General features: G+C 44.6%; 1 protein-coding gene and 1 long non-coding RNA gene across 2 annotated transcripts in view; one reads left to right on the plus strand and one right to left on the minus strand.

Moving 5' to 3' along the window:
* LOC310657419 overlaps positions 1–13,286 on the plus strand; it is a 98,299-nt gene that overhangs the window by 54,012 nt on the left and 31,001 nt on the right. The window lies entirely within an intron of this gene.
* Positions 4,198–13,286, minus strand: part of ANAPC4 (anaphase promoting complex subunit 4) — a 34,900-nt gene continuing 25,811 nt past the window's right edge. The window contains exons 24-30 of the mRNA XM_083458154.1: positions 12,426–12,464; positions 12,238–12,339; positions 11,940–12,017; positions 9,673–9,843; positions 7,748–7,871; positions 5,637–5,880; positions 4,198–4,424 (exon numbers count right to left, since the gene is read on the minus strand). Of these exons, the coding sequence (XP_083314280.1) occupies positions 5,665–5,880; positions 7,748–7,871; positions 9,673–9,843; positions 11,940–12,017; positions 12,238–12,339; positions 12,426–12,464 (730 nt within the window). The 3' untranslated portion in view covers positions 4,198–4,424; positions 5,637–5,664. The remainder of the gene's footprint in view (positions 4,425–5,636; positions 5,881–7,747; positions 7,872–9,672; positions 9,844–11,939; positions 12,018–12,237; positions 12,340–12,425; positions 12,465–13,286) is intronic.

The following is a 13,286-nucleotide window of genomic DNA, read 5'->3' on the forward strand; positions in this document are numbered from 1 at the left end:
AGTTCTCCTTACAAAACTTCTTGCAACCCTAAAAGCAATGTCAGTTGATTACAATTGTCTTTCAGATATATCATAATTTTCTTCCAATCTTTCGGGAAAGTCTGGTCTTGCTGGTTCCGAATTTTCCCAGTTTATTTTGCCAACTCGGCATAGTCCATCAGTTTCATCTGCCACTCTTTAGTTGGTAGTTCTTCTTGCTTCCATTGCTGGGCTAATAGTATTCTTGCTGCAGTTGTCGCATATAAAAACAATTTTTTATCATGCTTTTAAATCTCTTTACCTACTATACCAAGTAAAAGGGCTTCTGGGTTTTTTTTTTAAATGTATATTTCAACATTTTTAAAATCTCATTATAATTCATTTCCCAGAAGCCCTTTACTTTCTTACATTCCCACCACATATGGTAAAAAGTACCTTCTTTTCCCTTAAATTTCCAGCATTTATTTGTTTTGTACATGTTGCTCATTTTAAAAGCACTGCCCAAGGACCCTTTCGCAAGCAGCACCATAAAACCCACCGATGCTTCCTTCTATCACTAATTCCAGTGGAAATGAGAAAAAGGCAACCCTCTCTGCTTGCCCCTCTATTTTTTTCATGCATTTTCATCTGGTGTAATTAGAAGCGTTGAATAAACAGCGAGATAAAATCTCGGCTGAAACGATACCCAAGTTTTGTATTCCATCACCTAGCTACTCCCAAGTTTCTGTTAACCAGCAAATTTCTGTCAGCAACTGGTATATTGGACGCAATTTTAGCTCTTCAGCTAGAGCTGGCAGTTAGGCATACTCACTGAGAAGAATTTACAGTTGTGTTGCCATGAGAACCTACAGAAAAGTCCTATGAACCTTAAAAGATATTTCTCTTAATACCCTGTTTAACCCGTGAAGTGTTTATCATGTCTCGCCAATGATCTAATGTCTAATTTAGTCAGCGTCTAATGTAGTCAGCATTACAATCAGGAAATTTTTCTTTTCTTTTGAGGGAAAGAATGACATGCTTGGCTCCGACCTATAATAATAAAAATAGTAATTTATTATTTATACCCCGTCCATCTGACTGGGTTTCCCCGGTCACTCTGGGCGGCTCCCAACCGAGTATTAAAAACACGATGAAACATCAAACATTAAAAACTTCCAGCACATCATAGCTCTGCGCTGAGATGGTTGCACGCATACTGAAAATCACGCTCCATGTGTTTTGTCACCATTCGCTCAGCAAACGGCAGATATGGTCAGAAAACCAGCTCCCTGCAAGGCCCTTTCCACCTGACTTACTATGTTAAATATGTATTCTGTAGTTGACCTCCTTTGTAATGTTTTATTCTGAAATCTTTAAGATAAATCTTCAATCTTCAATCTTCAATCTATGATTCACAATTCACAAGCTTTTGCCAGTAGTAAAAGAGGAAGACTCATTTTATTTTAAATTTAATATTTAGCGTGCTTCTAGGGGTGTGTGTGTGTGTGTGTGTTGGAAAGACATCTTTTAAACATTATGGGGCAAAGGCAATATGTGAAAAAATTCAGAGCTGTCTGCACTATTTGATCCTAAACAACCCAAAGTTCATACCGTATTTTTCGTCCCATAGGACGCTCCGTCCCATAGGACGCACCTACTTTTTTGGGGGGGAAATAAAGGAAAAAAATTTTTCCCTTTATTTCCCCCCCAAAACCAGGTCAGGGAGGAGCGGGATGGCGGCGCTGCGCCTCCCCGCTGTCCCCCGAGCTTGTGGGGCTGGCCGATGTCTGCCCGGCGCGAGGGCGCTCTGCTTCAGGGCGCCCCATGCGCCGGGCGGCAGGCTGCCGCCCGCAAGCCTTGCGCGCCGGGGGGAGTTCTCCCCCGGCGCGCAAGGCTTGCTGACACTTGCGCGGAGCACGGGGCGTCCTCCGAAGGGCGCCCCGTGTTCCGCGCTGCAGGCTGCCGCCCGCAAGCCTTGCGCTCGGGGGGGAGTTCTCCCCCGGCGCGCAAGGCTTGCTGACGCTTGCGCGGAGCACGGGGCGTCCTCCGAAGGGCGCCCCGTGTTCCGCGCTGCAGGCTGCCGCCCGCAAGCCTTGCGCGCGGGGGGGAGTTCTCCCCCGGCGCGCAAGGCTTGCTGACGCTTGCGCGGAGCACGGGGCGTCCTCCGAAGGGCGCCCCGTGTTCCGCGCTGCAGGCTGCCGCCCGCAAGCCTTGCGCGCGGGGGGGAGTTCTCCCCCGGCGCGCAAGGCTTGCTGACGCTTGCGCGGAGCACGGGGCGTCCTCCGAAGGGCGCCCCGTGTTCCGCGCTGCAGGCTGCCGCCCGCAAGCCTTGCGCGCGGGGGGGAGTTCTCCCCCGGCGCGCAAGGCTTGCTGACGCTTGCGCGGAGCACGGGGCGTCCTCCGAAGGGCGCCCCGTGTTCCGCGCTGCAGGCTACCGCCCGCAAGCCTTGCGCGCGGGGGGGGGAGTTCTCCCCCGGTGCGCAAGGCTTGCTGACGCTTGCGCGGAGCACGGGGCGTCCTCCGAAGGGCGCCCCGTGCTCCGCGCTGCAGGCTGCCGCCCGCAAGCCTTGCGCGCCCAGGGGAACTCCCCCCAGGTGCGCAAGGCTTGCGGATAGCTTCCTGGAGCCTGGAGAGCAAGAGGTGTCGGTGCGCACCGACGCCTCTCACTCTCCAGGCTTCCGCGAAAACCTGCATTCGCCCCATAGGACGCACACACATTTCCCCTTCATTTTTGGAGGGGAAAAAGTGCGTCTTATAGGGCGAAAAATACGGTACATTCCTTTGATCTACAAATCCTTTTCAACTACAAGTACATTTAAATTTAACTACAGAATACAAATGAATTAATGATTGCTGTGGGAAATGATTGACAATACATGTTTCTCAAGACCAGCTACACCTTTTCCCCCTTTACAACTACTCTCTGCCGTGTCTAGGGAAGCAATAAATGTTTATTATTCTTCAGCTCATGATAACACTTTAACCACCGTCTATTTAAGGCTAGCCTATGGAAACTGTAGGTCTAGCCATCAGTTCAGTCCAAAACAAACAAAGTCGATAAGTAAGTGCGCACTATTAACTTTGCCCTTGGTGCTTATCTGCAGAGATGATTTAAGAAGACAATAATCCGAGTGCATTCTAGGACACACACATAGCAGAACCACCTGAAAGAATGGCTGCAATCCTATATAAATTTATTTGTATAAAATCTCTTTAATTTCACACACACACACATTAAAGGTAATGGTCTGGGTTATTACTAGTGATATCCAGTGCAGGATATGTATTTATTTACATTATTGTATTTTAATATTTTGCTGGAAGCCGCCCAGAGTGGCTGGGGAAACCCAGCCAGATGGGTGGGGTATAAATTAATAATAATAATAATAATAATAATAATAATAATAATAATAATATATTAAATCATAATGTAACATGACCACTTTCTCTGCAGACCCTGGGGGGAGAGCACAAATAGTAGAAGGTCCAGTAAATCAAAGTTCTGGGTGATGTTTTAGAAAATACTGCTAAAAGTTCTCTGCTTTTGCAGAAGACTGGTTCTGCTTAATGTGCATGTGGTACATCCTAAAATAACAGTAAAACACTTTTTGGGGCAAGGTGTTGGCTTCTTAGCAATAGGCAAACATTTCATTGTTTTATAGATTTTTGTTTCACATTTGAAAGCTTTTTTTAAAAAAACACCCACCTTAGACTATAAATTAGATTTAGAAAACACCTAGACCAGTGGTTCCCAACTTTTGGCCATGCCCCAACTAAGCATCTCTAAAATCCTGATGCCCCCCCCCCCTCACAATGACATATACAGTGGTACCTCAGGTTAAGAACTTAATTCGTTCTGGAGGTCTGTTCTTAACCTGAAACTGTTCTTAATTTGAAGCACCACTGTAGCTAATGGGGCCTCCCGCTGCTGCCACACCGCCGGAGCATGATTTCTGTTCTTATCCTGAGTTCTTAACCCGAGGTAATATTTCAGGGTTAGCCAAGTATGTAACCTGAAACGTATGTAACCCAAGGTACCACTGTAATTCTTATCATTCAAACAGTGAACTCCTATTCACATGGAGGAAGCCTAAAAGGCCATTAACTTGGTCTCAACAAGCTTCCAGTTGCCCCCCTAAAAAATAAAATGGCCTCCCTGTGCCCCACGCTGAGAACCAAGGACCTAAACTACAAATTAGTAAAACGTGGAATCAAAAGCACAAACCGCAACACAGTCACTACAGAAAAAATATCACTGTTTAATTTACCATCCATTACAAATACAGAAAACGCCAAGTTTAAAGCCCATTTCTCATGTTGCAGTGGGACTGGAAGGGAAGCGTTAGAACCACAACGCTGTCTTAAGTTTAAAGGGCAAAAAAGTTTGCAGGGTGAACTGGCTGCAGTTGGGTTTGTTTTCTTCCAGCGCCTCACTTATTCAGGCAACTCAGAAGCAAGAAGCAGCACTGGGAAAAGAAAGGAAGAGTCAGGGATGCCTCCATACCCAAAAAAGCCTTTTATAAACTAGTCTGGGAGAGTAAAGCCATATTCCTCCTTTTCCTCTACAAAGCCACTTCCGAGCTAGGGAGGAGGTGGGGTTGCGGGCTTTACGCCCCTTCCCACACTTGTGGGGGCTGGCTTCAGCCCTCGCGATACCAGGGAATCCTCGGACACGTCATACCCCGAGCCAGCCAATCGGCTGGCTCGGGGGGCGTGGCCTCGCCTTATTTAGGTCTGGCGCGGCTGAGGGACTCCTTCTTTCCCGTGCCGCAGCTGACCTGGTTTTCCCTTCCCTCCCTCCCACCCGTTAGGCTAGGCTCTCTGCCGTTGCTGTGGACTTTGGTCGGTCGCCGTCAAGGGGCCTGGTAGGAATTTTCCCAACTGGCAGATTGGCACCAGCCACTTGGTTTTCGCCTACCTCGTAGCAAACCGTCACAACTCCACGGTATTGGCGGTTAGGCATTGGTAGGGGTACTGTTGTATTGTTATGCAGATGAAGGGGGGGAGGAGCGCTATCACCTTCCCCCAAAGCAAAGGGTAGTCCGGTAAAGGATTCCGGGGGGCGTGGCCTTGTCCTAAGCCTATGGAGGTGTGGGCCCACAGCATGCCCCCAGGCGGTGACCCTGGAGGAGGCCCTAGTTGACGTGCCTCAGCAGGACTCCTCCCACTGGTGGTTAACCCTCACCGGCCTTCAACCATGCAGGCTGAAGCCAGTTAGTTGTTAGGACCAATGCCTAAGCCAATACCGCTCAATTCCTGTAATCAAGAAAGTTGTGGCCTAATTTGAGCCATTAACTCGAATTCTTGTGTCTCGTGTCTTTATTTCTGAGGGGGGAGGCGGGAACTCGCCACGCAACACATAAGAGCCTGGACAGAAACACTGGCCATCAAATAGGTTAGGGAACTGAGTTTATGCATGAGATCTGCCTGCATCTCAAGCCCCTCCCAGCTCCTCTTTTCCTCTTCCTGGAGTGGAGAAGTGGTTTTGTGTTGCATCCCTACTGGTGCTTATGGTTCGTTTTCTCCTAAACGAACCATAATCGGGGGTGCTAATCCAGCCACTCGGTTGTTTATTTCCCTGCTCCCGGAAGGGAAGAGCAAAATTAGGCTTAAGACGCAAGCAGCTCCTGTACAAGCTAATTCCCCTAAGAATAGTTTATGGCCAGAGTTTTGCCCACCTGCAGCTAATGAACCGGGAGTTTTGTCTCACGCATTGAGACTCGATTCCTGTTCTCCTGTTTCATCTGCTAATTCAGCAGAGCCAGCAAGGGGACTCTCTTCCTGGTTGCTCGTAGACGGGCGGGGCTCCTCTTCGCCCGCGCTTGCCTGAGGGACCATTTCTTCCTCTTCTTCCTCCTCCGCCTCTCCATCATCTTCCACGTCCATTTCAAACACTCGGATGTGCCGGAGGTTCGAACTTAGCTAAGGGAACATTTTAAAGATAGGTCTTATTTTACTGATCCGATAGCTGCCTTTATGGGCCAAGCCCATCCAAGGCAGCGACAAAAATATAAACGTTCAAAACGTAGTACAACATATAGTACAATATTGTTTCGGGGTTTCAAACTGTTGGTGCTGACCTTTAAAGCCCTAAATGGCCTCAACACAGTATACCTGAAGGAGTGTCTCCACCCCCATTGTTCAGCCCGGTCACTGAGGTCCAGTGCCGAGGGCCTTCTGGCGGTTCCCTCGCTGCAAGAAGCAAAGCTACAGGGAACCAGGCAGACGGCCTTCTCGGTAGTGGCGCCCACCCTGTGGAATGCCCTCCCACCAGATGTCAAAGAGAACAACTACCAGACTTTTAGATGACATCTGAAGGCAGCCCTGTTTAGGGAAGCTTTTAATGTTTGATCTATTACAGTATTTTAATATTTAGTTGGAAGCCGCCCAGAGTGGCTGGGGAAGCCCAGCCAGATGGGCGGGGTATAAATAATAAATTATTATTATTATTATTATTATTATTATTATTATTATTATTAAGCTGATATCTTTAAAGCTAAATCTAAAGTTGCCTGATCTATTCATTGGTGATTATCTATTGTATATGTTTATCTATTATATGTATAAGTATTATATTATTATATATATATTGTATGATTGTATATTGTATATGATTATATAGTGTATGTGTTTGAATTATCAATGTATTTAGATGACATCGTATGATTTTATGATTCTACTGTTTTAACTTATGCCAATAAAGGCTAGAAAAGAAAATATGTTAAATATTTTGAATAATTGATACACAAATGATTGGCAGACAGGGAAGTGAAAGTTTCATTTATCTTTTAATCTGCTTTTTCTTTTTTCTTTTTCCTTTTCTCTTTGTTTTTTAAGATTGTTATTTTCTATATTGCTCTATTAATGTAATTTACATAAAATAAGTTACGTACAGATACGTGGCGGTCAGAAGGGAGGGGTCTGTGAGGGAGGCAGGAAAGAGTGGGTTTTTCTCAGGCTGTGAGACTGAGGAAAACTTCCCAGGTGGGAGCTGGGAAGACTCACTCCTTTGCATGTGGACCGAAGATTAGGGTAGAATTAGAATAGAGGGATATATATACAGTGGTACCTCGGTTTTCAAACTGTTCCAGAAGACCGTTTGAAAACCGAGGTGCAAAGGGCAGTCTGCAATTTCAATGGGGAAAATTGGAAAAAAAAACTCAGTGGAAGCTTCTGAAAAGCATTTGAAAACGGAAGCAATTACTTCCGGGTTTTTGGCGTTCAAAAACCGAAACATTTGGCTTCAGAGATGCTCGAAAACTGAGGTACCACTGTATATAATTATGTGTTTATATCTATTGTCTATTTCTCCTCTCTTTTCTTCCTTCCTCTGCCTTCCTCTCTTTTCTTTTGTCGTTTCTCTTTCTTCCTTTTCATTTCATTTGTTCTCGATATAATTTTATTGTGTTGTGAAAACTGTAATAATTTCTGAGTAAAAAATGTAGTACAATGATCAATCAAAGAAATACATCACTTCAACCTACATAAAAAGAATTTGCAGAGCAATAGCAAAGAAATTTTGTTCTCCACATCTTCACTGCAGCAGAATACTGTTCCTGTGCCAATAGAGAAGATAACTGAACTATTTTTACTATATAGGTTAATGCTTTTGATTGCTGAGGGACCTTGATATCTTCAGTCACGACCCCAGAAAAACAAAGCCAGCAGTCCTATACAAAAGACTTGAGAACAACTCCCAGTCAACACAGTGGTGCTTATTACTGATTAAACATACAACGAACCATCCTGTCAACGGGTCAAATGCAAAATCTGTCCATGGGATACTCACCACACAGGAAACTTTTCGGATGCCATTTACGGCAACATACTGGGCTTTCATGTTCTCCAACACCCTCCACTGACCTTCAGTGGTGACAGACTGTGTAGGAATGTCCTCACATTGCGTATCCAATCTAGTTAAGACCAGCGAAGAAAGATGCTAAGACTACAAATTCCTCGTTAACTCCAAATGGAAATTTGAAACTTCACTCCAGGCATCCCAAGCCTGTGGCCCTCCAGATGTTTTGGCCTACAACTCCCATGATCCCTAGCTAACAGGACCAGTGGTCAGGGATGATGGGAATTGTAGTCCAAAACATCTGGAGGGCCGAAGGTTGGGGGGGATGCCTGCTTTAGTGTATAACCTAGATTTCATCACACACATCTTGGTCACTGAATTTTCTCCTCTGCCATTTTTGCCCAAACCACCCTGATTTCACTGCGTGCATTTGAAAGAAGCGGAAAATAAAATGTAAGGGGCAACGATATACTAATGGATGAGAAATAGGCCCAGAGTTCAAACAGGGCAGCTTAATGTAACAGCAGTTATCATTTATACAGTGCTTAGAATATTCAAAGGGAAATGAACGTCAGTTATCTTTTGACAATGACCGGGTAAGTTAGGCCGGTGCGTATTTTACGTTCTCATGAATGCTCAGCTAATTCTTCCACAGTTGCCAAATCTCTCGACGCTGCTGGCAGGAGAGTGGAAATCTTGCAGAATAATGCATGCACACATCAGCAGCTTTATTTTCAGCACTAAATCTCACGTTTCGCAAAATAGTCTACCTGAGACAATGCGGCCGCCACCCAACTAACACATTCCATCAACACAAGAATTTCCGCTTATGCAACAGAAATCTTCTCCCTTCTCCCCATGTGTGTCTCACAACCTCTCCAAATCTGCTCCAGAGTGCTGGGGGTGGGAGAACCCAGAATAGAGGGTACATGGGGAGAAAGTTCTGTTGCGCTAATGAAAATCCTTGCACCGACGGAATGAGTTGGTTGGATATTGCCACAATGGTGCAAGTTACCATACTTTTCCATGTACAGTGGTACCTCGGGTTACATACACTTCAGGTTACAGACACTTCAGGTTACAGACTCCGCTAACCCAGAAATAATACCTCGGGTTAAGAACTTTGCTTCAGGATGAGAACAGAAATCGTGCTCTGCCAGCGCGGCGGCAGCAGGAGGTCCCATTAGCTAAAGTGGTGCTTCAGGTTAAGAAGAGTTTCAGGTTAAGAACGGACCTCTGGAACCAATTAAGTACTTAACCCGAGGTACCACTGTATAAGACTAGGTTTTTTAACATTAAAATTATGTGAAAAACTGTGGGTCGTCTTATACACAGTGCAATCTCCCTCCAATTTTCTTAAATTCAAGTCCCTAAAAATAGGAGGCGTCTTATACATGGGGGCTTCTTATACACGGAAAAATACAGTATGTACAAGGAAGCTGCTTAAAGAACTACCCAGAAGGGCATTTAGGTAAGTTAGAGCCACGCTTGACCTAAGAGGAACAACATTTTGCCATTTACAGTAGTACCTCAGGTTACATATGCTTCAGGTTACATATACTTCAGGTTACAGACTCCGCTAACCCAGAAATAGTGCTTCAGGTTAAGAACTTTGCTTCAGGATGAGAACAGAAATCGTGCTCCAGCGGCGCGGCAGGAGCAGGAGGCCCCATTAGCTAAAGTGGTGCTTCAGGTTAAGAACAGTTTCAGGTTAAGAACGGACCTCTGGAACGAATTAAGTACTTAACCCGAGGTACCACTGCACTTGGGAATGCGCAGTCGTTTCAGTTCAGCCGTTTCTAATAGCCTGCATTGACTATAGCCTGCATTGACTCAACGCTTGACTACCAAAAGAAAAAGAGGCACAGGAAACGGAACAAAAGGATTAAGATAAAATCCGGAAGTCCAATCCGTACCTTTGAGCAGAATTCCAGCTGAATTCCAAACCCTGGTTTTCCTCGGTATATACGGATGATAACGGCAACTGGGCCAAAATCCTCTCCTTTCCCTCTTGCTGTGAATTCTCCGCAAGGATTACTGTGATCGTTTCATCGTCGTAGAAATGAGCATCGAGGCAACTGTAACAACTATAAGCCAGATAAGGCGAAAGCATTCTACTTGTGGTCAAGGAAGTGCAGTGCAGAAATGTATTTTGCTACAATAATTGGTCCCTTACCTTTCCCGCCCCTACCTAGCCACAGTGATCCATGCGACGGTCACCTCCAGGCTTGACTACTGTAATTCGCTCTATGCAGGGCTGCCCTTGAAGCTGTCCCAGAAACTCCAGGGTGTGCAGAATGCTGCAGCGAGGCTCCTCACGGGGTCTCTGCCATGGGAGCATATTCACCCAGTGCTTTTCAAGCTGCACTGGCTCCCGGTGGAGTTCAGGGTCAGATTTAAGGTGCTGGATTTGACCTTTAAAGCCCTTCATGGCCTAGGACCCTTGTACCTACGGCACCGCCCACGGAGAGCCTCCATAAATAGCAACACCCTAGTGGTCCCGGGCCCTAAGGAAGTTAGATTGGCTTCAACCAGAGCCAGGGCCTTCTCAACACTGGCTCCAACCTGGTGGAACGCTCTGTCTCATGAGACCAGGGCCCTGCAGGATCTGATTTCTTTCCACAGGGCCTGTAAGACAGAGTTGTTCCGCCTGGCCTTTGGCTTGGAGCCAATTTGATTCCCTCCCCCTCTTTCTTTTTTCTTTTCCTTTCTCCTCCTGCAATGAGGCTACATTTTAATATTTTAATGTTTCAATATTTTAATGTTGTATTTTAATGTTGTTTTTAAGTTGTAATCATTCAACTTGTTTTTATTATTGCTTGTTAGCCGCCCTGAGCCCGGCCTTGGCTGGGGAGGGCGGGGTATAAATAAAAACTATTATTATTATTATTATTATTATTACAATACTGCAAAGCCCTCCTACTCTTTTACTGGATATTTTGCTATAGAATCAAGATCTCCAGCCACCACAAGCCAGAGACTGTGGTTTGTTTCGGTTCCAACAACCCACTTTCTGTAGCCAAGGGGAGAACCGGAATAGTTCAGGAAGTACAGCAGGAGCCTCTTAATCTCACGGTTGTGGGTTCGAATTCCATGTTGGGCAAAAGATTCTTGCGTTGAAGAAATTTGGACTAGATCACCCCCCAGGTTCCTTTCAACTCTACAGTTCCAGGATTCGATGATTCTTGTGTTTTGCGTGACACAATTTAGGTAACATTAAGCCAAGGATTGTGGTTTGTTTCTTCCCAGCGCTAGGGAAGATGAGCAAAGCATGTGTGGTTCGCCTATTTATGGTAAGTCACTGCTTATGACTAACTATGGCCAATGGTCAATGTGGCCTACATCAGAACAAACGTTTGCAAGCAGCTCAGAACAAAACATTGATCGTTCCCAAAAATCTTGCCATCCTTCTTTTCTAGAATCAAGGGGCTTCCTATGCCTAATCAAGTTACAGTGGTACCTTGGTTCTCAAATGCCTTGGTTCTCAAACGCCTTGGTTCTCAAGCGCCTTGGTTCTCAAACTCCGAAAACCCGTAAGTATTCCGGTTTCCGAATGATTTTTGGAAGCCGAACGTCCGATGAGGTTGTCAGCAATTGTTTCTGGGGCGCCTGCGGTTGAAAACCGCCTTGGTTTTCAAACATTTCGGAAGTCAAACGGACTTCCGGAATGGATTAAGTTTGGCGTTTTTGCTATTTATTTTGCATTCTTGTTTTTGAGGCTTTGGGGGTTAATTTGTTTTTGTGACTGTGTGGAACCCAGTTCAGCTAGTGATTGACTGTGTGACTGCAGAAATGGATAAAAGCCCCCTATCCAAACAATGACTATCATCAGTGCAGGGAAGAAAAAAAATTAAATTTTCATTTTTATCATCTACAATACTGTCTTATTTATTTTATAGTACAGTACATTGATTATTGCTTTCATTTTATGGATCAATGGTCTCGTTAGATAGTAAAATTCATGTTAAATTGCTGTTTTAGGGGTTGTTTTTAAAAGTCTGGAACGGATTAATTCGTTTTGCATTACTTTCTATGGGAAAGCGCACCTTGGCTTTGGAATGTTTTGGTTTTGGAATGGACTTCCGGAACAGATTAAGTTTGAGAACCAAGGTACCACTGTATAATTTGGTGAAATTACTATCTGGCTAGCTTTTGAAAGTTAGGCATTTTTAGATATACCAACCTTGTTCCTGAATTTTCATTAATACTGCTGTTTAGAAAATTTCCAAAATCAACAGCAAGTAGCCCATTATCAGCAGACCTAAGGGTGGAAAAAGTTACCATATGAACCAAATCTTTGGTATTTTATGCAGACATTACATGATATGTGAAAATGCACAGCTAAATCAATGAAACTGTTATCTAGGCCTGTGCCATGCAATGAAAGTGGCTTTGCAGAACTACATCTAGATGTAAACAAAAAATTAAAATTAAAACAAATCCAACGGAAAGCTTAAAATACACCTTTTATTCTATCATACCTTGAAGTGTCTGTATGCCTCTTCAATATGTATATTTTAGATATGGAGCTTTCTAACATCGTGAACAAAACGTAATGCAAATTGGATGATTTATCATTCCACCTGCAATGATAATTTGAATACCCGTAAGTAAAAAATAAACCGTAACACTTGGTGACTAGAATGTAGAAAAATAGTTACATGCTCACAAAAAGGGCAACTTGAAGAGCTGAGATGTTGGATCCTCACTAAAGTGGAAAAGAAAGAAGAATATTTATTATTTAATTCCGAGGGCAGTGTACAACATTAAAAACGTATTTTACATAAGCATGATATGCAAATCCTATATGCAAATAGCAGATTCATTCTCAGAGTACGTCCTCATGTGAGCAGCACGGGCAAGATGGAGGTATTAGGCCAACACAAGGTCAACACAATTCAAAGTGTTGGTGCAGACCTTTAAAGCCCTAAACAGCCTCGGTCAAGTATACCTGAAGGAGCGTCTCCACCCCCATCGTTCTGCCCGGACACTGAAGTCCAGCTCCAAGGGCCTTCTGGCGGTTCCCTCACTGCGAAAAGCAGGGAACCAGGCAGAGGGCCTTCTCGGTAGTGGCACCCGCCCTGTGGAACGCCGTCCCACCAGATGTCAAAGAGAAAAACAACTGCCAGACTTTTAGAAGACATCTGAAGGCAGCCCTGTTTAGGGAAGCTTTTAATGTTTAAAAGGTTATTGTATTTTAGTGTTTTGTTGGAAGCCACCCAGAGTGGCTGGGGAAACCCAGCCAGATGGGCGGGGAATTAATAATAATAATAATAATAATAATTGTAATACCAAAAACAATTTTAAAAACTTCAGAAAAATATTTAATAATAATAATAATAATAATAATAATAATAATAGTTTGGATTTGATATCCCGCTTTATCACTACCCGAAGGAGCCTCAAAGCGACTAACAATCTCCTTTCCCTTCCTCCCTGACAACAAACACTCTATGAGGTGAGTGAGGCTGAGAGACTTCAGAGAAGTGTGACTAGCCCAAGGTCACCCAGCAGCTGCATGTGGAGGAGC

This window comes from Podarcis tiliguerta, assembly GCF_965153285.1.
Source record: "Podarcis tiliguerta genome assembly, chromosome: 9".
Classification (NCBI taxonomy): Eukaryota; Metazoa; Chordata; class Lepidosauria; order Squamata; family Lacertidae; genus Podarcis; species Podarcis tiliguerta.